The 27,253-nt window shown below is 44.5% G+C and overlaps 1 protein-coding gene across 1 annotated transcript; it reads left to right on the top strand.

The window, feature by feature from the left end:
• Positions 1 to 1,290: 1,290 nt before the first annotated feature.
• Positions 1,291 to 27,253, top strand: LOC144673866 (uncharacterized). The gene is made up of 4 exons (XM_078535505.1): positions 1,291 to 2,379; positions 8,900 to 9,817; positions 17,272 to 18,053; positions 26,152 to 27,253. The coding sequence occupies exons 1-4, from the start codon at positions 1,291 to 1,293 to the stop codon at positions 27,245 to 27,247; spliced, it is 3,885 nt and encodes a 1,294-aa protein (XP_078391631.1). The 3' UTR covers positions 27,248 to 27,253.

Here is a 27,253-nt window from a genome sequence, read left to right as displayed (position 1 = left end):
CGGTGGGGAAACTTCTTGAAACAATGATTCGGGATAAAATTAATAATCACGCCGACAAATATGGAAAGGAAAACCAGCACGGATTTAATCTTACCAATTTGCCGTTCGATCCCAGTGTGAAAGCAATAAAAATATTCTGTTTACAATTGGGATTCTCGATGGCTTCGCTTTTACCCAGCATACCCCGCGTGTGGAAAATATCCCCTATCCATACCACAGCGGAACAGTGCGCAGGCGCGGTGCCACCCAGTGCTGGGAGCATGCGCAATGTCAGTCATGACCAGGGACAGACGCTTGCTGCCTGGATCCACAATGGGTAAAGTGGGTGATGGCGGGGTGGAGGGAGCGATGGATCCGGCGGGTGGACGGGGAGGCTCCAGAAACATGTTGTGTAAACCGCAAACCTCGAATGAGAAGCTACCGACTCCCCGTTGGCACCGAGTGGACCCGAGAAGAAATGTCCCGGTGACAAACCCGGAGCAGGAGGAGAGAATGTTGTGAATTTCTATCCTGGACTGAGGGATGGATTTTGGAAACCAAACAAAAATTACAGGCGTTGGGGAAGTTTGGATTGGAGTTTTTTTTCTTGAGAAAAGGAAGAGTGAACAGTGAGCTGATGGAGGTCTTTACAATGATCAATGGGTTGGATGGAGTAGATATGGAGACAATGTTTCCACTTGAAATTTCTTTACTCAGAGAGTGGTGAGGATGTGGAACTCACAGGAAACCATTGAGGAAAGGAAACTGATAATTTCAACAGGAAACTGGATGAGTACGTGAGAAAAAAGGGATTAGAAAGATAAACTGAAAGGCTGAGATAATTTGGATGGAATGGGAGGAGAAGCATAAAACTAGCAGAATAGTTGGACAGAATGGCCTGTTTGTTCATTGCATATTTTGAGTATTTCAAATTAAACTCTTTTTACAGGGTATTCGGAGGGTTTGATTTGCAGATGGGAAATTCAAATCAAACATCACGTCAAGATCTGACAGAGACAATTGCTCCACCAGGGCCTGAATGTCATCAGCCTTTGAATGTGGAAGGAGAAATGTTTGTCTGTTCTGTCTGTGAGAAAAGATTTCAAACATCAATGTGACTGGAAAAGCACAAAGACAGACACACACCCGAGTGACAGTGTTGCAGTGAATTGACTGTGGAAAGAGCTTTAACCAGTTACACAGCCTGAAAAAACATCACACTGTTCACAGCGGGGAGAGACTGTACATGTATGTGTGTGGTCAGGCTTCAACTAAGCGCGCAACCTGGAGAGACACAAGGATACCCACACCATGGGGAAACCGTGGAAATGTGGGGACTGTGGGAAGGGATTCAATTCCCCATCTGAGGTGGAAACTCATCGACGCTGCCACATTGGGGAGAGGCCGTTCACCTGCTCCGTGTGTGGGAAGGGATTCACTCAGTCATCCAGCCTCTACACACACCAGCATGTTCATACTGGTGAGAGGCCATTCACCTGCCTTGAATGTGGGAAGAGATTTAATGCTTTATCAAACCTCCGGACTCACCATCGGGCTCACTCTGATGAGAGACCGTTTAAATGTTCTGACTGTGAGAAGAGCTTTAAAAGCACAAAGGATCTACTGACACACCAACGCACTCACACTGGGGAGAGGCCATTCATCTGCACAGTATGTGGGAAGGGATTCACTCAGTCATCCCACCTCCTGACACACCAACTTGTTCACACTGACAAGAGACCTTTTGAATGTTGTGACTGTGAGAAGAGCTTTAAAAGTAAAAAGGATTTACTGAACCACAAACGCACTCACACTGGGGAGAGGCCATTCACCTGCTCCGTGTGTAGTAAGAGATTCACTTGTTCATCCCACCTTCTGACACACCAATTTGTTCACACTGATCAGAGACCTTTTCATTGTTCTGACTGTGAGAAGAAATTTAAAAGCAAAAAGGATCTTCTGAAACACAAACACACTCACACTGGGGAGAGGCCGTTCACCTGCTCTATCTGTGGGAAGGTATTCACTCGGTTAGCCCACCTGGTGAGACACCATCGAGTTCACACTGGGGAGAGGCCATTCACCTGCACTGAGTGTGGGCAGGAATTCATTGATTCATCAGACCTTCTGATACACCAGCGAGTTCACTCTGGGGAGAAACCATACACTTGCCTTGTGTGTGGCAAAAGATTCAGTCAGTCATCTCATCTTACTACACATCAACTTGTTCACACTGATCAGAGACCTTTTAAATGTTCTGACTGTGAGAAGAGATTTAAAAGTAAAAGGAATCTGCTGACACACCAGCAAGTTCACACTGGGGAGAGGCCGTTCACCTGCTCCATGTGTGGGAAGGGATTTGCTCAGTCAAACAACCTGCTGAGACACCAGCAAGTTCACATGCGACAGCGGGGGTTGGATTCTGCTGTTACTGCTGCAGTTAATCACATCCAGGACTGAATCATGTCTGGAAGTTTGTTCCCAGTGGGGTTCCGCAGTTTGTGGTTTATAACAATGATTTAGACTTACTCATTGCCCCTACATTTAAGAAGTTTGCAGATGATACAATAGTTGCTGGTGTGGTTGACAATGAGGAAGAAAGCTGTGGACTGCAGGAAGATATCAAAGGACTGGTCAGATGGGCAGAAAAATGGCAAATGGAATTCAGTCTGGATCACGGTGAGATAATGAATTTGGGAGGGTAAACAAGACAAGGGAATGAACAATATACTTCTCAGCATCATCCCGTTTTGAGGAACAGAGAGACCTTGGAGTGCATATCCACAGATCCCTGAATGTGGCTGGATGGGTAGATCAGGTGGTCAAATTTGGGACACTTACTTGTCTGAGGACTAGAATGTAAGAGCAGGGAGATTATGTTAGAATTATGTGAAACACTAGTTAGAGCACAGCTAGAGTACTGAGTACTTTCACATTAATCAGCTATAAAGTACTCATTTAGACTAAAACTAAAGACAAATTGATAATTTATCATATAATTAGTCAGTATTTAATTAATCAAATCTAGGGGATAATGATAAAGCTAACTAACCAGGGATTGAAACAGTGAAGAAGTCTGAATTTTTCAGGAAATTAAACTCTGAGGTGTTTAGGTAATAAGAGTTAAGAAAAACATTTCTGTTAATTTCCTATAAAAATTAGGTGACTTCAGCTGATTGGAGAGTAGTCGATAAATCTTTATTTATTTTAATCACTGGTTTATTTTGCTTAAGTGAATTAATAGTTAAATAAAGGGATGGCAGGGCATCCAAGTCCTGTGAATTGCGCATCCATGTGGGAAAACCAGGATGCATCACATGTGCTGGACGATCACAAAGGGGAATGGTTGAGGGTGTTTTTGGGATCAGAAGGCTGTTTCCAGTGGAGTTCTGAATGGCTTACTGCAGGATCCCATGCTTTTATGGTATAAATCACTGATTTAGACTTTAACATAGGGGGCATGATTAAGATATTGGCAGCCTTGTGGTTAACAGTGAGGAAGAAAGCTGTAGGCTGCAGAAATATATCAATGGACTGATCAGGTGGGCAAAAACGTAGCAAATGGAGATCAGCCTGGAGAAGTGTGAGGTAATAAATACATTTGGGGAGGAAAACTAAGGCAAAGGGAAAGAATATTACTGGTATGATGGTGAGAAGTGTAGAGGAACAGAGGGACATTGGAATGCATGTCCACAGATCCCTGAAGGTGACAGGAGAGGTAGATAAGGTAATTAAAAAGGCAGACAGGATACTTTCTGTTATTAACTGAGACATAGAATACAAGAGCAGGAAATACTTAAATACTTCCAGCATTTTCTACTGATGAAAGATTACAGACTTGAAACTCTGCACTCTCCACAGATGTTGCCAGAGCTGCTGAGTATTTCTAACATTTTCTGTTTTTATTACAAGCTCAGGGAGGTTATACTAAAGTTGTATAAAACACTAGTTAGACCACAGCTAGATTACCGAGTACAGTTCCAATCACTGCATTACAGGAAGGATGTGTTCACACCATAGAGGGTACAGAGGAGATTTACGAGGATGTTGACAGGGCTGGAGAATTTTAACTGTGAGGAAAGATTGCATTGGCTGGGGTTGTTTTCTTTGGAACAGAGGAGGCTGAGCGGAGATTTAACTGAGACGTATAAAATTATGAGGGGCGAGATGGAGTGGATAGGAAGGACCTACTTCGATTAACAGAGATGTCAATGACCAGAGGGCTTAGATTTAAACTAATTACCAGGTGATTGGAAACGGGAGGGATTCACTGAATCATCCCACCTCAGTTCACACTGAGGAGAGGCTATTCACCTGCTCTGAGTGCAAGAAGGGGTTCACTCAGTTATCCACCCTGCTGAGACACCAGTGAATTCACACTGGGGGAGGCCGTTCACCTGCTCTGAGTGGGATGGGATTCACTCAGTCATCCACCCTGTTGAGATACCAGTGAGTCACGGCAGGAGCTGGATTCTGCTGTTATTGCTGCTGTTAGTCTCATTCAGCATTGAACCATATTAATTCTGGATTTTGCTGATGTTAATAACTCCTGTAATATTCATTTGGTTGTACAGGACTTGAGTATTGCTAATCTTTTCATCTTGTACTCATCAGGACACTTCGCAAGAATAAGACCATAAGATGTAGGAGCAGAAGTAGGCCATTCGGCTCATCGAATCTGCTCTGCCATTCAATGAGCTCATGGCTCATCTGATACTCCTCAACTCCACTTTCTTGCCTTGTCCCCATACCCCTTGATTCCCTTACTGATTAAAAATCTGTCTAAAGAACACCAATAACAACAATATATACTGTGTGTGAAGAGAGTGCAGATTGGTTGGCAAGTGGCATTGCCATGGAGAATGCACCACTGATGGTGACAGACAGTTAACTGCCAAGCATTGTTTGAAATTTAAACCAGGCAGCTTGTCCCTGATTGGTCAAGGCATTACTTGAGGAATGAATCAACCAATGGCTGTCACTTATTTTGTTTAGCTGCGCATACATTGCGCCTTTCTCAGCTAAACAATATAAGTGACAGCTATTTGCTGACTCATTTCGCAGGGCAACGCCTTAACCAATCAGGGCAAGCTGCATGGTTTAAATTTCAAACAATGCTTGGCAGTTAACTATCAGTCACCATCAGTGGTGCATTCTCCATGGCAACGGCACTCTTCACATGCAATATAAATTGTTGTTATTAGTATTCTTGCAAAGTGTCCTGATGAATGCAAGACAACGTTTAGACATGCCTCTTTTTTCCAGCAATCTCTTGTAATGTGGTTGGAGTTTAATATTTTAGTATATCAAATAAATCAGCTTTGTTTCAAACATACAGTGTGTCGTATGTTTGATTTCTCTAAGATTTCATGAGCCTGTTCCCTTCAATCCACTCAGGAAATGTATTTAACAGGAAATCAACAATTAAACACGTCACATCAAATAATTGGCAAAAATCCATCAGGATGATGAGGAACCACTTTTTACTCAATAAGTTATGATCTGGAATGTTCTGCCTGAAAGGCGATTGAAGCAGGTTCAATAATAACTTTCCAAAGTGAGTTGGATCTCCAGTTAAAAGGTAAAGTTTTCAGGGCTCTGGGGAAAGGGCAGGAAAGTGGGGCTGATTGGCAACTCTTTCAAAGATGGTCACAACCCTATAAGGCAGCTCTATGTCGACAGGAGAAAGGCTGGTGTTCAACTCCGTGAGAATAACAAGGAAGTTATGAGAAACCAGAATAAAACACTGGTTCAACATCAACTGGAGTATTGTGTCCAATTCTGGACACCACACTTTAGGAAGGATGTGAAGGTATTGAAGAGGATGCAGGACAGATTATTGATAAGAAGCTTCAGTTATGAGGATAGGTCGGAAAAGCTGGGGCTGATCACTTTAGAGAAGAGAAGATTAAGAGGAGATTTGATAGAAATGCTCAGAATCATGAGGGATCTGGACAGAGTAGATTGGGAGAAACTATTCCTATTGGCAGAAGGGTTGAGAACCAGAGGACATGGGTTAATGCTGAATTGAAAAAGAAGCAATGGTGACATGAGGAAAACCCTGTTTATGCAGTGGGTGGTTAGAATCTGTAGTGCACTGACTGAGCGTGTGGTGGAGGAAGGTTCAATCATGCCTTTCAAAACAGAATTGAATAATTATCTCAAGAGAAAGTGTGTACGAGGAAATGGCCAGGGAGTGGGACTGGCTGAGTAGCTCTTTCAGAAAGCCAGCATTGGCATGGACATGATGGGCTGAATGACCTCCTTCTCTGATTCTGATGAAGGCTCTGGGGAAAGGGCAGGGGAATGGGACTCATTGGCAGCTCCTTCTAAGATGGTCCCAGCCCTACAATGGAGCTCCATATTGACAGGAGACAGTCTGATGTCCAACTCTCCAAGAATAAAGAAAGATCTTAACTCTTCTAAGGAGCCCTTCAATTCTCTGTAATTATCTTTCAAATACTGACAGATTCTTTCCTTCTTTTGAAATTCCATTTCCTTATGCCAGGGATGCAGACAGTGCTGGACACAGAGGGAGCAGCAAACCTGGTTCAGAGTGGACACGCTGGATATATCCCTCCTTAAGTAAGGAGACCAAAACTGTACACAGTACTCTAGGCGTGGTTTCACCAATGCCCAGTACAGCTGCAGCAAAACTTCCCTACTTTTATACTCCAACCCTCTTGTAATAAAGGCCAGCATTCCAGTTGCCTTCCTAATTTCTTGCTGTACCTGCATGCTAACTTTTTGTAATTTATGCACCAGGACACTGAGGTCCCTCTGTACTGCAACATTCTGCAGTTCTCTCGACTTAAATAATTCTCTGCTTTTCTATTCTTCTTGCCAAAGTGGAAACCCCCACATTTTCCCAAATTATGCACCATCTGCAAGTGTTTTCCCATTCACTTTGTCTCCTCACAACTTGATTTCCTTACCATCTTTGTATCATCAGCAAATTTGGCTGCAATACACTTGGCCCATTCAAACCAATGTATGTTGTAAATAGTTGAGGTCCCAGCACTGATCCCTGTGGTATCCCAGCAGTTACAGTTTGCCAACCTGTAAATGACCCATTTATCCAGACTCTCTGTTTCCTGTCAGTTATCCAATCCTCTATCCATATTAATATATCACCCCAGCACCTGGTCACTTAGCCTGTGTAGTTAACTTTTATGTGACAGGTAATTGAATACCTTTTCAAAATCCAAATGCACTACATCTACCATTATCCACCCTGCTAGTTACATCCTCAAAGAACTTGAATGAAATTGTCAAACACGATTTCCCTTTCAGAAAACAATGTTGTCTCTGATTGTATTATGACAGTGATTGTTTTTGGATTTTTTTTCAGAGGAAGAGAACTTACACACAGTTAATTCAAACCAAAAGAAAAGTTAGGTCTGAATTTCTAGCCTGAACTTCCAGTGATCGCTTTTGGCAACTCCTTTTACAGCAGGGTTTGCAGAAGGGAAACACAAACCATGCATCATATCAAAATCTGACAGAGTCACTCAATTGATCAGTACCTAAACATCATCAGCTTTTGAACATGGAAGCAAACAGCCCTGTTCAGAGTGGGGAGGAAAGGTTCACGTGTTCTGAATATCCGGTAAGTCTGGTTGTCCACTCCCATTGTGTGAGTTTGTGGGAGCTCATCAATCTCTCCCAGTTGAAGCCGGACCAACAGATCGGCTGGAATTAAATGGTTCCAGACATGGAAGGAACGTTAAATATCCTGTGAATTCTTCCACTAATTCACACTGTTCTCCAAGGGATGAGTTCAAAGAGAAACAATCGCTACACTGTGTAATTTCCTGAAATAATCTCTGCTGCCTCTCCTGACTGAATCCATTTCACTAACAAATGTTGAAATATTTGCTCCACACCCACAGGGTTTCATCTGTTTAAAGCCACAAACAGAAAGGTCCAGTTTTCTCCTGGAGTTTGAGACCTGCTTTCAAAATGATGCAGATTCAGCCAATGAGGGAGACGCGGGCTCAGCTCCGCCCCCCTCATTCACTCCGATTGGTTGGAGGACCAGCCGATCCGGCTCGGTCCTCCAGCCCCGTCCCCTCTTCCTATTGGTCCAAAGCTTCCGTCAATCACTCCCCGCGTATTGTGATCTGGCGCATGCGCAGTGCGGGTGATGTCCAGGGACAGACGCTTGTTTGTCTCATCTTCAGGCGGGAAGGAGGCGGATAAGCGGAGGCAGCGTTAGGGGCAGTGGGTGGGAGGGGAGGCTTCACAAACACCCAGTGGAGGCCTCAACACCCCCAGTAAGAAAGTACCGGTCCCGCCTTTGCACCGAACGGAACGGAAGCTCCGGGCTTTCTCCCGGTGCCAGGCCCGAGTGGACAAATGTGGGTTAATGAAGGAAATGCAGCAATGGGTTTGTTAATGAGAAATCACCTTTAACTCACTTTACTGATCCTGGAGCAGGAGAGAATGGTGTGAATTTCTATCCTGGACTGACAGGGATAGTTTTTGGAAACTCCCTTTACTGAGGGTTAGAAGAGGTGGATTTACAGACAGAAAAGTCAAACAGACCTGGAGCCTGATCCCCCTCCCTGAAGGATATTAGTGATGCAGTTGAGTTCAGCTCCACAAATTACCAGATTTATTCAGCTCAATTTCACAACCTAGGTTTGTCTTTTTGTGGTTTCTCTCTCACTCCCTCTTTTCTGTTTTAAATCAGTTTCATAGGATATTAGAAGGAGAGGGATTGCAGTCAGGAAATTGAAATCAAACATCATACCAGGATATGACAGAGTCTCTCGATTCATCAGGACCTGAATATTATCAGTCTTTGAACATGGAAGTAAAAAGCACCATTAACACTGAGGAGAAACCAGGGAAATGTGGGCACTGTGGGAAGGGATTCAATTACCCATCTAAGCGAGAAATTCATCAGCGCTGTCACACTGGGGAGAGGATATTTTCCCACTCTGACTGTGGGAAAGAATTCATTGATTCAACCAACCTGCTGACACACCAGCGAGTTCACACTGGGGAGAGACCGTTCAGCTGTCCCAAGTGTGGGAAGGGATTTGCTCAGTCATCCACCCTGCTGATATACCAGCGAGGTCACACTGGGGAGAGACCGTTCACCTGCTTCGAGTGTGGGAAGGGATTCACTTGTTCATCCAACTTGATGAGACACCAGCGAGTTCACACTGACAAGAGACCTTTTAAATGCCCGGGCTGTGGGAAGTGCTATCAAACTTTAGATAAACTTATGTCCCATCAACATATTCACACTGACGAGAGACCGTTCAGGTGCTCTCACTGTGGAAATGGGTTCAGGCGATCATCCGAACTCACTGTACACCAGCGAATTCACACTGGGGAGAGACCATTCCTCTGCTCTGAGTGTGGGATGGGATTCACTCAATCAGCCAATCTGCTGTCACACCAGCGAGTTCACACTGATGAGAGACCTTTTAAATGCATAGACTGCAGGAAATGTTTTAAAAGTTCTGGAGCACTGATGCGCCATCAAAGAGTCCACACTGATGAGAGACCTTTTAAATGCCCAGACTGTGGGAAGTGCTATAAAAGGTCTGGGGATCTGATGTCCCATCAACGTATTCACGCTGACGAGAGACCATTCAGATGCTCTCACTGTGAGATTGGGTTCAGGCAATCGTCTCAGCTCACTGAAAATCAGCGAATTCACACTGGAGAGAGGCCGTTCACCTGCTCCGAGTGTGGGAAGGGATTTACTCAGTCATTCCATCTGCAGACACACCAACGGGTTCACAGTGTGGAGAGACCTTTCACCTGTTTCGTGTGTGGGAAGAGAATCACTCGGTCATCCACCCTGATGAGTCACCAGCGAGTTCACAAATAATTACAGTGATTGGATTTTGCTGTTAATCATGCCCAGGACTGAACCATGTTCATTGGGGTCTGTTTCTGCTGATGTTAATAAACTCCAGCCCAGTTTTACTGGTTAATATTTTGGATAAAAGTCAAATAAATCAGCTTTGTTCTAAACGCACAGTGTGGCGAATCTTCTAGTATCTCTAACAGAAGTTAGTTCCTTTTGAAGTGCTCTCCCTTTCCTCGTATCCTCCTCCTCACCTCAAACAACAAGCATGAGAAGCTCATGGAGCTTCTTTGTCACGAAGATTGAGACAATCCGATCAGCTGCCTCTGCTTCTTCCCTCCCTTCCACTAGCCCACCTGGCCAAACTGTATCTGAAGCGCCTTCTTGTCGAAGCTCTGCACTTGCATCTTTCTCCAGTTTCTCTCCTATCTTCCATCTCCCTCAGCTCATCTTGTCCATGAGACCTGCCTTCGGCTTCCTTGACCCTATTCTCACTAAACTGCTGACCATCCAACTTCCACATTTTAGACAATATTCTTAATGGTTCTCTTTCTTTTCGTACTGTCCCTCTCACCTTTAAATCCATTGTTGTCTCTCATCATAAAAAAATCCTTCGACCCCACCATCCTCCTCCACTCTCTTTTCTCTAACTTGGTACTTGCTGGCAAACTGTTAGATCTCTAATTCTTTTCCAGTTTGGATCAAAGGTTCCTGACCTGAAGCATTCACTCTTTTTCCCTCTCTGTAGATGCTGTTTGACCTGCTCAGAGTTTCCAATATTTTCTGTTTTGAGGTCAAACAATTATACGAATTAGGAGGAGGAGTAGGCCACTCGGCCCCTCGAGCCTGATCTAATTGAGCTGATCTAATTGTAACCTTAACTCCACATTCCTGCCCACCTCCGCCCCGCCCCTCTGTTGCATCACCAACACAGCCGCGCATGCGCTCCGTTCCCCGGTGGCCATTAAACTGGGCCTCTTCCTGGGAAAAAGTCCCAGAGCTGTAAACGCAGGACCCGCAGAATTTTATTCAGGCCTTGCGGCCTACACCAGGTCTTTATGAAGCCTCCTTTTCCTCCCCCTCCCGGCTCCATCCCTCCACCTCATCGACTCTCACCCGCTGCAAAAAGCGTCTCCCGCAATCACAAGGTTCTGACCAAAGTGACACTGCGCATGCTCTGGACATAGTCCAATATTGCACCTGCGCACTGGGCTCCTGTAGAGGGAATAGGGCACATTCACATTCGTAGGGGAGGTTGGGTAACAAGAGCGCCATTGATACTCCAGACAGAGAAGAGCAAATAATTCTGTTACCAACTGAGATAAATTGATTTAAAAATCACATAAATTCTTGTCAATGCCGTGTTTCTTTTCTCAAAATAATTCTAACCCCTGCTCTCCTGTGTTTTAAAAACTTTTCTGACTCTATCTCCTCCTCTGAAGGTGTTGATTCAGGCTAGCTGCAATCCCACAGTAGCTGCTTCCTCTCTCTTGATCTCGCTATCCCCTGATACTGAATATTCACAGTTTTATAGAATGATACAACACAGATGGAAACCATTCGGCCCATCATGCCTGTGCTGACACTTTGGAAGATCTATCCAATTAATTCCTCAGACCTGTTGGCACTGTCAGAACAATGTATATCTGCTGTAGAGATGGAAGCGGTGAATAGAAAAGGTTTTCCAGTTGGATACTTCTCAGACACACTCACCACTGTGGAAAGATCAATTGTCCAGTTTATTAAGCAGAATTGAGTGTTCACTGGTTGGTTAAGCACACAGAGTATTTGCTGGAGTTAAATTCAAAAATTCTACACACCCCCATATACTGCAGTGACATTATTAGTTAAAGGCCAAGGCAAGGGAATATCCTTGGTGTGATAGAGTAAATGAATTGAGTTACAAAGCAATGGCATTAACATCATAAAACTGAAAAAATTACCAATTGGCTGGAATGTTGCAGTATGAAGGAACCTCACATACTTGTCAGGTGAAAGAGGCCATGTACAATGGACCTATTAAAGCCACACCACTGTTAGACTCCACTGGGGTTTATGTGGATGAGTCTTGGTTTTATCAACAGGGACCATATTAGACTGGTACAACATCTTTGATTCCCCATGACAGCTGTAGTATCCTTATTAAATGCCCACCACAATACTTAGTCCAGAAATCTGAGGTTATTGTGATCAAAGCCCTTAAAACCGTCACTGATTGAATCAGGAACTATTCTGAAACCTCCTTGGGTTGTAACTCCTTCAGGGAAAACCCATTTCTCTGGCAAAAAAAAACACAACAGCAAGGAAACCACTCAGCCACCACTCCAAACTCCGAATGATTTGGGATATTGCTGGTAAGTGTCCGGGGCAATTTGCTATTTGTAAGGCGAAGGTACATCAACAGCAGGAGTTAGTGAAGAGGGTAATAACCAGGCAGACTGACTCACTAGGAAAGCTGCTGGGATGTGCTTGGGATCCACCCAAAACTCCATCATTGGCACTGATATGAGAGACTCCAGTTAAACCTGATTTTAAAATTTGTCAGGATCCTGACCCTGATGTGACTATAGTCAAAGAGGCCGTACACCATAGGAGACTTTACCTCATCCCTCACAGCAAGTAAGGACTCGCTCATCCGACATGACGAGGTTTTTCTATTACATGGATGGCTCTAATTTGACTAGAGTCACACCTCAATGGCTCAGAAAAGGATTCATTTTGTTTATGGGTCAAATTGGGGACATGTTTCTCTTTTTCAAGTCATCGATATGTCACAGAATTACTATTGGTGGCAGAGGATGCACCAGGGTGCACCAGGATGTCCATCATAACCGGAACCTGTGTCTCATCTGTGTCAAAATCAATCCAGATCTTCAAAATTTAAGGTTCCGATGTACACATCCCGCCTGAATGATGTTCCTGGGAAGCATTGAAGATTGATTATACAGGTTCATTATGTAGATAAAAGGAAGGGATTAGGATATCATGGTAATTATAGATACGTTTACTCGGTGGATTCAAGATTTCTTGGTGTGTAATAATGATGCAGTCACTACAGCCAATATCCCATGGGAATAGATCTTTACCAGATGGGGCTTTCTGAAAAGGATAGAGTGATATTGATTCTCATTTCACAGCAGAAGTAATGCAACAGCTCTGTCATCTTATGGTTTGTAACTACATTTCCACATCCTCTACCGCACAAAGTCCAGTGGGATGCTCGAGAGCTTTAATCACTCTGGATAAACAACACTGAAAAAAGCTGTCGTGAAGGGAGCTTATTCAACACCTCCAGGGAGAACAACCCCATCCGTTACATTATCTCTTAAATGGGAGATGAAGTAATGTTAAAAAAAAATTGTGAAAAGAGGTAGGGCTAGGAGGCTATTCGGGAAGATCCATATGATGTTCTGGATAATTGGGAGAATAAAATCTTATATTATTTAATTGGAAATGAGGAAGGGAAGCACAATATCCAAGTTACTATGGAGATCAGTGTAAACAGTACAAAATGAAAAGGTCAGATAACCACATGGGGAATAAACGCTTGTGTTTGATTTTACCCAACAGGGACTTGATGTGGATGGTCATCGTTCATCGTGCTGCTGGAACTGTCCAGGTTGAAGCCCTATGCATTTCCCCCAGATTATCCTTTCTGAGCTCCAGCCAGATGATGCTAAACACTCAATTGAGAAAGACAAAAATCTACAACAATGTGTTTAAACCAAAGTTGATTTATTCCACATTCAAACAGAATATTAAACTCAAGCCCAATGATGGGATTATTACCATCCGAGACAAACCCTGATTCTCACAAGGAACGTGGTTCAATCCTGCCTGAGATTAACAGCAGATTCCAACCTCCACAGTCAGTTGTGAACTCGCTGGTGAGTCAGCAGAGTGGATAACTGAGTAAATCGTATCCCACACATGAAGCAGATGAACAGACTTTCTTCGGTGTGAGAGTGTTGGTATGTCAGCAGATCATTTTTACTTTTGGTATTGAAATGTTGTCTTATCATTGTGAATGCGCTGGTGTCTTCACAGATGAGATGAAGTAATGAATCCCTTCTCGCAAACAGAGCAGGTGAACGGCCACTCTCTGGTGTGAACTTGCTGGTGTATCAGGAGATGGGGCGACTCAGAGAATCCCTTCCCAAACTCGGAACAAGTGAAGGCCTTTTTCCAAGTGTGAACCAGCTGGTGTATCAATAGGTGGGATTAACAAGGAAATCCCTTCCCACAATCGGAGCAGGTGAGCGGCCTCTCCCCGGTATGAACTCGTTGGTGTGTTAGCAGGCTGGACAATTGCCTGAACCCCTACCCGCACTGAGAGCAGCTGAGCGACCTGGAACAGGAGTGAATGTGTTGGTGTTTTTTCAGCCCACATGGATGTATAAAGATCTTCTCGCAGCCGGAACATTTGGACTCTCTTGTCACTGTGAAGCTGCAGGTATCTCAACAGGGCAGAGAAATTAAAGAACCCCTTCCCACACTTGGAGCAGGTCAATGGCCTCTACCCAGTGTGTCTGAGTCGATGAGTCTCCAGCTGAAATGTGTACTAAATACCTCCCCCCAGTCCCCACATTTATCTGGTTTCTTCACAGTGTGACTGCACATGTGTCTCGACAGGCCAGATGAATGGCTGAAGCCTCGTCCACACACAAAGCATGTGTACGGTTCATCCCCGCTGTGAAGAGTGTTTTTTCCTTCCACATTCAAAGGCTGATACTGTCCGATTTTGACTTGATATTTGTTTTGAGCTTTTTGTTTTGTTTGGAACCTTCCCTTCTAACACCCTGTAAAATGAATTTAAGACAAGGCAAAGGGAGTGAGGGAGAACGCACAAAAGCACAGACAGGTGATGAAACTGAACTGAATGAATTTAGTCATTTGTGGAGCCAACACGAGGAAAAAGTGACAATGAAAACTGTTGGATTGTAAAACCTAACTGGGTCATTGATTTTCGTCAGGGTAGGGAACCTGCCACCCAATATTGACCTACAATAAGACTGTGGCCTCAACAGAAACAGATAGAGAGGTAGAAGGTTTAGGGCTGTGGTGTGGGAATGATACTGAAGGAGAGGGGTCTTATGCATTGACATGTCGACAAGAACTTAGACATGACCTCCTAAAATTGTGACTTCCACCCACTTTAAAGACAATAACAGCAGGTGCATGTGGAAACCTTCATGTTCATTTCAAGTCATACACACCATCCTGACTTGGATTCTCTGTTTCTTCATCATTGCTGGGCGAAAATCCTGCAATCCCTTACCTAACAGCATTGTCAAAGTGCCTCCAGCACAAGGACTGGTGTGGATAAAGAAGGCCCACAATCAGCTTCGTGTGGAGCAGGTTGGATTTCACAGGATGTGGGCATTGCTGGCGAGGCCAGCATTTATTGCCCATCACTAATTGCCCTTGAGAAGGTGGTGGTGAGCCACCTTATTGAGCTGCTGCAGTCTATGTAGTGTAGGCACACCACACTGCTGCTGGAAAAGAGTTCCAGGATTTTGATCAGCTGATAGTGAAGGAACGGTGATATAGTTCCACGACAAGATGCTGAGTGGCTTAGAGGGAAAATTGCAGGTGGCGGTGATCCATGAGTCTGCTGGCCTTGTCCTTCTAGGTGATAAAAGTCGTGTGTTTGAAGATGCTGTCGAACAAAACTTAGCGAGTTGCTGCAGTGCATCTCATAGATGATACACATTGTTGCCACTCTGCAACGGTGGTGGAGGGAGTGGATATTTAAGCTGGTTGGTGGAGTGTCAATCACGCAGGCTGCTTTGTCCTGGATGTTGCCAAGCTTCTCGAGTGTAACTGAAGCTGCACTCATCCGCTATATTTGCTGGCCTTGCTGGCAAAAGCCCACACCCCAAGAATTAATTTGAAAAACTAAATGGAAATGAATTAAAAGCCTTTACTGAAATTATTGCTCTGAAGAGAATACTTGTTTACTTTGTAGGGGCTGTGTCTGTTTAGCAACCGAACATCCCAGAGGAATCTATCTCCCCTGGCAGTCCACACATTGGGAATTTTGAGGATTAACTGGGCTGAAAACTACACAGAAGATTCTCCCCGTCCCCATTCCTTTTCAAACTGATACAACAATAAAGATCCACTCAGGAGGCCAGGGACAGGCAAGGGCATCCAACTCCAATCCTGAGGCAAATACTGGAAATATTATGTTGTTTAAACAGAATATGTGCAGAGTGAACCGTAAAAGATTTCCATTCTGTTGAGTTTTTGCCAGGATGCAGGAAAACACTTACCTGCAGCTGCTCATTAATGGTGGCCATCCCTCCCACAAATCCCCGCGCCCCTGAAACCGCTCTATCCAACTCGCTCCTTTCTCCAGGCGCTGAGAGTGCGCATGCTCCCCCGGACCAGCCGCGGGGCATTCTGGGCGGCTCCTTTGTTGTGAGTCGGACTCAGTGCAAACGGGAGAAGAAACCGGGAAGCGGCGGCGAGGACGGGGGAGGCGCTGCAGCATCGCTTTAATGGGCAGCCCCGACCCCCAGCCTCCCAGCCCGGGGAGATCACCGCACGGCTGCCGGGCCCGGCCGCTCTCATTCGGCCTCTGAGAGCCGCACTCGCTGCTCCTGAGGCTGCGCTCGCCCCCCGCTCAGTTTCTCCATTGAATCCTGTTTCTCTCCTTGTTTCTCCCAACTCAGATTCACCGCCTCATTTTCTTTTCTTCCTCTGAACCCCTGAACTCCATCTGACAGGGTCATGTTGGAGAGCGGGCATTGACTGTCCTGGGAAACAACAGCAAGAGGAGCTCAGAGGCCGGAGGAGCAAAGGAGCAGCGAGTTCAGTCACCAATCGGGGGGGATTGAGGACTGGATCCTGAGTCAGTCAGTCAGGGGAGTCGGAGTGAACCCCTGGGGAATCATTCATCTCTGAAAAATTAAATGAGTATCTCTTTAATCAAAAATACAATTTAACATTTATCAGTTTAATTTTTAAAAATTCTTTGTTATCTCAATCCTAGACATCGCTGCAGGAATTCCTCAGGACAGTATCCTGGGCCCAACCATCTTCAGCTGCTTTATCAATCATAAATCAGACTTGGGAATATATTGCCGTTCCTTCATTGTCGCTGGGTCAAAATCCTGGAACTCCCTTCCTAACAGCGCCGACACCACATGGACTACAGCAGTTCAAGGAAGTGAACAGGAAGATTTGCTGACAGGAAACTCAAACCAAAAATCACGTCAAAATCTGACAGATTCACTCAATACATCAGGTGCTGGATATCATTGAAACTTAAATGTAGAAGGAGAAATGTTTTAACCAATTGCACGGCGTGAAAAAACATCCAATCATTCACAGCGGGGATAAACTGTATACGAAGTTTGGTCTGACCATCCAACATGGACAGCCACGAGGACACCGGCACCATGGAGAAACCGTGGAAATGTGGGGACTGTGGGAAGGGATTTGGTTCCCCGTCAAAGCTGGAAATTCATCAACGCAGTCACACTGGGGAGAGGTCATTCACCTGCTCCGTGTGTGGGAAGGGATTCACTAGTTCATCCAACCTTCTGAGACACCAGCACATTCACACTGAGCAGAGTTCAGTCATCTGCTCCGTGTGTGGGAAGGCAATCGGTCATTCATCAAACTTTCTGAGGCACCAGCAAACTCACAGTGGAGAGAGGCCGTTCACCTGCTCTGTGTGCGGGAAGGGATTCACTCAGTCATCCTACCTGCTGACACACCAGCGCATTCACACAAGGGAGAGACCGTTCATCTGCTCCTTGTGTGGAGAGGGATTTAACCAATTATCCAGGCTTCTGAATCACCAGAGAATTCACACTGGGGAGAGCCCATACACCTGCTTTATCTGTGGCAAGGGATTTCATCGGCCTTCCAAACTACTGACACACCAGCGAATTCACACTGGGGAGAGGCCATTCACCTGCTCCATGTGTGGGAAGGGATACACCAATTCATCTGACCTGTTGACACATCAGCGAGTTCACACTGGCGAGAGGCCATTCACATGTTCCGTGTGTGGAAAAGGATTCATTCGGTCATCCCACCTTCTGACACATCAACTTGTTCATACTGATCAGAGACCTTTTAAATGTTCTGAGTGTGAGAAGACCTTCAAAAGTGAAAAGGATCTGATGACACACCAACGAGTTCACACTGGGGAGAGGCCATTCACCTGCTTCGTGTGTGGGAAGGGATTCACTCAGTCATCCACCTTGCTGACACATCAGCGAGTTCACAAGTGACTATGGGGATTGAAATCTGTGGTTACTGTTGCTGTTAATCCTGTTCAGGATTGAATTCTTTCATTCTGACAGATGGAGTTTGTTTCTGCTGAAATATAATTGTGTAAAGATGAGTGGCAGCTCAGAAGACTGGACAGAATTTAAAAAAAGAAGAGGATGACTGAAAGATTAATAAAGAGGGAAAAATTCGAATATGAGAGAAAGCTAGTTAGAAATATAAAGACAGATAGTAAGAGTAAATATTGATATTTAAAAATGAGAAGTGTTAACCAAGTGAAGGTTGCTCCTATAGAAAGTGAATCAGGGGAGTTATTAATGGAAAATAAGGAGATGGAAGATTAATTGAAGAGGTATTTTGCATCGTCTTCACTGTAGAGGGTACAAGTAACTTGCCAGAAATGGCTGTAAATCAGAAATTGGAAGGGAGGGAGGAACTCAAGAAAATTACAATCACCAGGGAAGTGGTATTGAGCAAATTGTTGGAGCTGCGGGCTGACAAGTCCCCCTGTCCTGATGGATCCTGGGGTCTTAAAAGAAGTGGCTAGTGAGATAGTTGATGCATTGATTTTAATTTTCCAAAATTCATTAGATTTGGAGAAGGTTCCGTCAGATAGGAAAAGAGAAAATGTAACTCCTTTATTCAAAAAGGGAGGGAGACAGAGAGCAGAAAACTATAGGCCAGTTACTTAACTTCTGTCATAGGGAAAATGTTAGAAGCATTATAACAGGGCACTTAGATAAATTCAAGGTAATCAGGCAGAGTCAACAAGGTTTTGTGAGAGGGAAATCATGTTTAACCAATTTATTGGGGCTCTTTGAAGAAGTAATAGGTGCCGTGGATAAAGGAGAACTGGTGGATGTACTGTACCTATATTTCCAGAAGGCATTTGATAAGGTGCCTCATTAAAGGTTATTGTGGAAAATGAAATCTCATGGTGTAGGGGGTAACATATTGACATGAATAGAAGATTAGCTAGTTAACAGGAAGAAGAGAGTAGGCATAAATGGGTCTTTTTCTGATTAGCAGGATGTGATGAGTGGTGTGCCACAAGGATCAGTGCTGGGACCTCAACTCTTTACAATTTATATAAATGATCTGGATGAAGGAACCGATGGTACGGTTGTTAAATTTGCTGATGACACACAGGTAGGAAAATAAATTGTGAAGAGGACATAAGGAGGCTACAAAAGGATCCAAACAGGTTAGGTGAGTGAGCAAAGATCTGGCAAATGGAATATAATGTGGGAAAATGTGACAATGTCCATTTTGGCAGGAAGAATAAAAAAAGGAGCATATTATTCAAATGGTGAGAGATTGCAGAGCTCTGAGATTCAGAAGGATCTGGGTGCCCTGGTGCATGAATCGCAAAATATTAGCATGCAGGTGCAACAAGCAAAACTGAAAGAATGTTATTGTTCATTGTGAGGGGAATTGAATACAAGAGTAGGGAGGTTATGCTTCAGTTATACAGGGCACTGGTGAGCCCACATCTGGAGTACTGTGTGTAGTATTGGTCACCTTATTTATGGAAGGATGTAAATGCATTGGAAGCAGTTCAGCGAAGGTTTAGTAGATCAATACCAGGAATAGGCAGGCTGTCTTATGAGGAAAGTTTGGACAGACTAGGCTTATATCTGTTGGAGTTTAGACGGGTAAGAGGCAACTTGACTGAAACACATAAGCTTATGAGGGGCCTTGTCAAGGTGGATGTGGAAAGGATGCTTTCTCTTCTGAGAGAATCTTGAACTAGGGGTCACTGCTTAAGGGGTCGCCCATTTAAGAAAGAGATGAGGAATTTTTTTTTCTCCATAGGGTTGTGAGACTTTGGAATTCTCTTCCTCAAAAGGCAGTTGAGGTAGAGTCTTTGAATATCTTTAAGGCAGAGATAGATAGATTCTTGATAAGCAAGGGGTGAAAGGTTATCGGGGTAGGCAGGAATGTGTAGTTGAGATTACAATCAGATCAGCCATGATCTTATTGAATGGCGGAACAAGCCCGAGGGGCCGAGTGGCCTACTCCTGCTCTTAATTCGTATGTTCGTATATAAGTTAATAAACCATATCAATGGGCTGCTGTTTAATATTCTGGATAAATGTCACATAGCATGTCAAACTTTGTTTTTCACACATTGTTGTACAATTTTGTCTTTCCCACCTGAGTGTTTAACATCACCTGGCTGGAGCTCAGAAAGGACAATCTGAGGGAGGATCATACGGCAGGAACAGAACATTAGCCTGGACACAGCCCTTCAGGGTCACACTGAGAGGAACAAATGACACTTTGGTCTTTCTCATCTCTCTTCACTGACAGCAAAACCCACATGTGGGTAAGTCCTGAGGTGTGTAAGAAATGTGTCACAGCCACTTCTATGCAGTACGTACAGCCTAAAGATGACCAAGTTCAGACTGTGTGGAGTCCAAGGCCACATAGAAAAGTGGATGGAAAAATATAAACTCCCTGTAAATCTAACCCTCTGATTTCTGTTTGGAACCATCGTGGTTCAAAGCTCCTAGGCACAGAGCAGAAGGTTCCTTTACAACTGTGGTTGTTCAACCTGAGTCAGGCAGTCTGGGAATGTGCTTTTAAATCAGAGATTGATGTAAAACTGTGCTATGTTCCTGACTGAAACTGAAATGGCAGGAATAAGTCTCCAATTTAAAAATGACTGTGGTGATTATTCTGAAGTTTTTAAGGTTTATTAATGACAGTCCTGAGTCCACTACTTTAAACCAATGTCAACAACAACTTGTGTTGACATAACACCTTTAAAAAGTGAGACATAGTTAAAAATAAATAATGTAAAGTCTGCATTGAAATAACACATGGAGGAATTCAGATGATCCTTTTAACTACTGGGAGAATTATACAACAGACATCTGATTTCCAGATAAAGAAGGACCTGCACCGTGTTTTCAAGAATTCCCTGTTATATTGATGTGTGTGTGTTAGATCCTAGGATTTTGTTGTAGTCTTCCTCAGTATTAACTGTACTTCCCAATTTGGTAATCAATTAATTCATGTTAGCGGGAAATAAAGGAATACAGTAATGGTCAAGGGACTTGACTTAAAATATCCCAGCATGCAAAACCACAATTGCTAAGTAGTTAACATTTAAAGTTCAGGCTGGGACAGAGAGAATGCTGAACCTTGCACATTCTCAGGGCTTGTGAGCATTAGCAAGGCCATATTGGACGAAGAAGAATGTAAATATGATAGATTGGGAGTTTTGGGAGCTAGACTGGAGTCAGAGGATGGCAATAACAGATTAAGTGTGCTCTTCAACAGATAGGGGAAGGACAGATGGTTCCAGCTTAGATAGGAAGGCAGGTCTCTGCCTGGGTGAAGGTGGGGTCAGATAATGCATGTACTTTTGTACCAGAGACTTGTCTGTTTAACGTAAACCTATATGTTGACGAGATCGAAATCTGGAAATTGTTCTTGTACGTGACCAATAATGTATAAATATGATGAACACTTGTAGTTTAGCAGAGTACTTTCTCAAGCTACATTGAGATGGTGCCCTCCTTGCAATTGCTCGAATAAACAATCGTAACCTGTACCTGAGTCTCCTGTGGTCCGTTCATCAAAGACACCACAACAATTCATAAATAAATCAGTTCATCACTTCCTCGTGTCATTGTACATTCTGCTACTGAATTAAAGATTTAATGAATTGTGCAACAAAGTTTTGTTAACTGGGAATTCTTATCTGTGATTTACTGAAATTCTGCTCCCAAATTTTAAAATTGGGTTTCTGATTTCTGAGTCCAAATTGTTTATGTAAATTGTGAGTAACAGTGGCCCCAGCATTGCTTCCTGTGGAGCATCAATTCCCATCTTTTACCAGTCTGAGTCACTTTGCTTAACCTCTGCTCTCTGTTTTCTGTTTTGTAACCAGCTTGTTATCCATAACAGTGTGTACAACCTACAGGGTAACCAAGATCAGGCTGTGTGGTGTGAAGGTCCAGGTGGCAGAATGGATGGAAAGATGGCTACAAAACAGTATTCAGAGGGTTAGATTTACAGGGAGTTTGGAGCCATCTTTTCATCCATTCTGCTCTGTGGCCTGACCTTCACCCAGACCATCAATATAAAGGGGTTTATCTGTAATACCGATAGGAAAGTAGGGGCTGCAATTATGCAAAGATGTCCTGTATTGTCTAAAATCTCCCACCAGGGCTGATCACCAGGGTGGCCATAGACCGCTCAATATCTATTGATGGCTTAACTTTTTGTTGTTGCTTCTGTTCAAGATGTTGTCCATTATAGATTAAGGTTCAGAGAAAGTGCTGGAATTAGATAGTCAAAACTGCTTTGAGTCCCTGGAGCGTAATGTTTACTTGAATTTCTATAACATTTTGGTCCTTACAGACACTGATACTTTATCCCCAGTCCTAGTCAGTAGTCAGGTTGGCGGTGTGAGGCAAAACCTGGTCCACCTGATCGATAGGAAGTGTATCCATGTGGGTTTGTGTGTGTGTGTGTGTGTCAAACCAAGTGGAAGGTCCGATGTCCTTTGTAACAACATGAAGAGTCTTTTTTTCCAGATCCCTTCCTTTCCTCTCACTATTATCCTCAGTTAGTTTAGAAAATCCTTCTGTACATCATCTTCCAACATGCTACTGTCTCCACTAAATACTTCCATCAGTCTTACTAGCAATGGGATCACTGATATCACAGGAATCAGTTCTGAAATACTGTCACTCTGATTTAAAGTCTTCCTGGAGTAAGACATTGATCCAGATCTTCCCACCTAACACCAATCCATATTCCCATCTGAGTTCCAGATTTTAATGTGATTGTCCCATATGTTTAGCATCCGTTCATCTGTGAGAGATGATGGGAATGCAGCCTCAGAACTTTGGTGAGATCAGATGAGATGATCTGCTGCACTCCATCTGATGGCTGAACAAGCCGATACTGTAAAGGCAAAAGTGCCCCGTATGAAGGTATTCCCTACTCCTGTTGTGGGATTATCTCTGCTGACACCTTGATTGTCTGTGTTGGAGTTTCTGAAACCACATGTCGCTGTGGTGGTGAACTCCTGCCCACAGCTGGTGTTTCCAATTGCATCAATCATTAGTTAGCTTCCCACTTGTCATGATTAATGTCGAGGGCTTTCATGTCTCATCTTTGAAGCTTTGATGTGATTGTGCAATATAGAAAACATATCAAACTCCTTTAAACCTGTTTCAGCACATTCCCTTCACACATATTACAACAGATTGTCTTTGAGATCAGTTTTTCCTTTACATTCTGTGTTGTTCTGAATGATGACAGTATTAATCTTCTCCCTAACCTGTCCTAAACCCTCCTGCCTGTTCATTTATTGAAACCAAGGACTCCCCTTGTTGTGGTGACATTCCCTGTCTGCCCAGTTATTCCTTTAAGTTTGTGCCTCGTTTCACCATGTTCCCAAATTTCAGTAATAAATGTTGAAATGTTTGCTCCACGTCCACAGGGTTTCATCTGTTTAAAGCCAAAAACAGAAAGGTCCCAGCTTTCTCCTGGAGTTTGGGACAAATCAGTTTTCAAAATGATGCAGAGTTTCAGCCAATGAGGGAGACCCGCGCTCGACCCCGCCCCTCATTCACTCCGATTGGTTGGAGGGCCAACCGCACCCCCTTGATCCTGCAGTCCCGCCCCCATTCACCATTGGTCCGGAGCTGCCGTCAATCACCTGGACATTGTGACGTTTGCATGTGCAGTGTGGCTGCTGGAACTGGACATCAGTGCGCAGGTGCAGTCCCGCCTCGAGTTTGGAGCATGTGCAGTGTGAGTGAGGGCGACGGAAAGCTGCTTGTTTGTCAGGTCCGCAGCCGGTAAGATAAAGGGCGGAATTGAGGGAGAGATGCAGCCGGCCGGTGGACGGGCAGGTTTCGTAAACACCTTGAGCCGTTCTGAAGCCAGAATAACAAGCTACCGGTTCCTCGCTGGTATCTGTGGGCGGCAGTTCCCCCGATCCGCGTCCCTAGGTGAGAGACCCGGGTTAACGGCCGCCATCTTGTGCAGAAGGGCGCATGCGCGATCATCCCTGTCCCTGTCAACAGGAGGAGATGATATTGTGTATTTCTATCCTGGACTGACAGGGATGGATTTTGGAAACTCCTTTTACAGGGGATTAGAAGGGGAAGATTTACACACAGCAAACTCAACTCAAGAGAAATGTTTGTCCCTTCTCAGTGTCTATCCTGGATTTATCGTGACGGTTATTGTAAACTTACAGGGCACTGGAAGTGGAGGATTGACAGACGGGAAACTCAAACCAAACATCACATCAACATCTGACAGAGTCACTCGATTAATCAGGACCTAAATATCATCAAAGTTTGAATGTGGAAGTGAAACAGTTTGTCTGTAGGCAAAGGTTTCAGGTAAGTATGTGAATAATGAACTGGGGGAAAGCCAATTTCCGTGGGGTAAGAATGGATCTGACCCAATTAAGTTAGAATCAAAGGTTGGCAGGTGAAACTGGAACTGAAAAATTGGCTGCCTTTGAAAAAGAGGTAGTTTAGACACAGTCAAGGTTTATTCCCACAAGGCAAAAGATAGGGGCAAGAAGTCCAGAGCTCTCACGATGACTAAAACGACAGAGATTAAGATGAAGAAGAAAAAATGTGCTTCTTGCAGATGTCAGGTGTAAAATAGAACTAAGCTGAATAAAAAAAGTTCAAAGCAGAATTGGAAAAGCAATTAAGAGAAGCAAAGAGAGAGTATGAAAAGAGATTAGCAGGTAACTTAAAAATTAAAATGTCTTCTGTAGGCATACAACTAGGTAAAGGGTGATAAAGGTATGGGTGGGGCTGATTAGGGACCACAAAGGGGATTTACACATAGAGGCAAGGGGCATAGCTGAGGTATTAAACTAACAATTTGCACCTGCCTTTACCAAAGAAAAAGACGTTGCACAGGTCCTGATGAGAAAGGAGATAGCTGAGACCCTGGAAGGGTTTAAAATTGATGAGATATTGGATAAGCTGTCTGTACTGAAAGATAGACAAGGTACCAGGATGGTTTCCATCCACAGATACTGAGGGACCGGAATCTCAGGAGGCTTCACACCGCTGGCTGCTCGTGAGGAAGTGATCTCCGATCAGATTAATGTGCTTCTGCTGTGAGTATTTAATAAAGTGTCCGAACCTCTCATTGTGCTTCCTGTCCAATATCCCCCTTGCCATGGATCTTCCAATTTACCAACTGGGGGAAAAAAATGGCTGTTCACTGATTGGTCTCGATGGCGGCTGGTTTATCTAGAATGCCCTGTGGGTCAGAAAGTCCCCTATCAATGAGAACAGGAACCCAGAGCGCCAGCGTGGGGACCGGGCTGTGCTCTGAGGCAGGGGCACAGCTGGGCGATGTTACTGAGGTGGAAATGGGTGGTTTTAGTGATTTGTAGTGAGTAGCTCAGCTTGGGCTGAAATTTGACAACAAGATTGTGAATAGTCTGGTTCAGCCTCAGAGAGCTGCAAGAGGGATGGAGTCGGTGGTTAGGGAGTGGAGACAATGGCTTTCATCTTCCCAACATTTAAATGGAGGAAATTTCTGCTCATCCAGTACTGGATGTCAGACAAGTTAGGACAGTGTGTGAGTTGGAGGTGATGGTGTTCATTGACACCTGTTACCTTCGTACTTCTAGGTAGGGGATGTTGAGGGTTTGGGATATTCTGCCAAAGTTCTGGTTGAGCTGAAGATGTATTGAACACATCTTCACCCCCTGCACCTCCCACCTCTCTCTTTCATCCCATGGAGGCCAGAGTCTTGTGTAGACCCAGACCAGGTGGCAGGTTCCATTCCCTGAAGGACATTAGTGAACCAGTTGGGTTTTTATGACAATCCGGCAGTTTTCATGGTCACTTTTCCCTCATGCCGGCCCCACAAATTACCAGATTCATTCAGCTCAATTTCACAACCTGCATTTGTGTTTTTGTGGATTCTCTCTCACACCTTTTTTTCTGTTTTAAATCAATTTCACAGGGTATTAGAAGGGGAGGATTTGCAGTCAGGAAACAGAAACAAAACATCACAGCAGAATCTGACATTCGCCCTGAATATCATTTGATTTTGAACATGGAAGGAGAAAGTACCGTTCACAGTGGAGAGAAATCGTACATGTGTCCTGTGTGTGGACGAGGCTTCAACCGATCATCTGGCCTGTCAAGACACAAGCGCAGCCACATCGGGGAGAAACCATGGAAATGTGGGGACTGTGGGAAGGGATTCAGATTCCCGTCAGAGCTGGAAGAGCATCGGCGCAGTCACACTGGGGAGAGGCCGTTCACTTGCTCAACGTGTGGGAAGGGATTTACTCTTTCAAGCTACCTGTTGAGCCACCAGCGAGTTCACAGTGAAGAGAGACCTTTTAAATGCCCAGACTGTGGGAAGTGCTTTAAAAGTTCCTGTGAGCTGATGTCCCATCAACGTGTTCACACTGACGAGAGACCATTTAAATGCTCTCACTGCGGTACTGGGTTCAGGCGATCATCTCAACTCACTGTACACCAGCGAATTCACACTGGGGAGAGGCCGTTCACCTGCCCCGAGTGTGGGAAGGGATTCACTCAGTCATCCCACCTGCTGACACACCAGCAAGTTCACACAGGGGAGAGACCTTTCATCTGCTCTGAGTGTGGGAAGGGATTCACTGCCTCATCCTACCTGCTGAGACACCAGCGAGTTCACACTGGGGAGAAGCCATTCACCTGCCCCCAGTGTGAGAAGGGATTCACTCAGTTATCTAGCCAGCTGAGACACCAGCGAGTTCACACTGGGGAGAAGCCATTCACCTGCCCCCAGTGTGGGAAGGGATTCACTCAGTTATCTAGCCTGCTGACACACCAGCAAATTCACACTGGGGAGAGGCCATTCATCTGCCCTCAGTGTGGGAAGAGATTCACTACCTCATCCAACCTGCTGGCACACCAACGAATTCACACTGGGGAGAGGCCGTTCACTTGCCCCCAGTGTGGGAAGGCATTTATTCATCCATCCCACCTGCTGACACACCAACGAATTCACACTGGGGAGAGACCATTCACCTGCCCCCATTGTGGGAAGGGATTCACTACCTCATTCAAGCTGCTGGCACACCAACGAATTCACACTGGGGAGAGGCCATTCACCTGCCCTCAGTGTGGGAAGGGATTCACTACCTCATCCAACCTGCTGACACACCAGCGAGTTCACAAGTAACTAAAG

The sequence above is a fragment of the Cetorhinus maximus genome, unplaced genomic scaffold, assembly GCF_964194155.1.
Source record: "Cetorhinus maximus unplaced genomic scaffold, sCetMax3.hap1.1 HAP1_SCAFFOLD_495, whole genome shotgun sequence".
NCBI lineage: Eukaryota > Metazoa > Chordata > Chondrichthyes > Lamniformes > Cetorhinidae > Cetorhinus > Cetorhinus maximus.
Note: the sequence above shows the minus strand (reverse complement) of the source record. Positions and strands in the feature narration are given on the sequence as shown.

Excerpts from the sequence above, each read along its gene's own strand:
- LOC144673866 (XM_078535505.1), top strand. The coding sequence starts at position 1,291 with ATGGGGAAACCGTGGAAATGTGGGGACTGTGGGAAGGGATTCAATTCC. Across the intron at positions 9,818-17,271 it reads CCCTGATGAGTCACCAGCGA|CTGGAAATTCATCAACGCAG; the intron begins GTTCACAAATAA and ends TCCCCGTCAAAG. Across the intron at positions 18,054-26,151 it reads ACACATCAGCGAGTTCACAA|TGGAGAGAAATCGTACATGT; the intron begins GTGACTATGGGG and ends TACCGTTCACAG.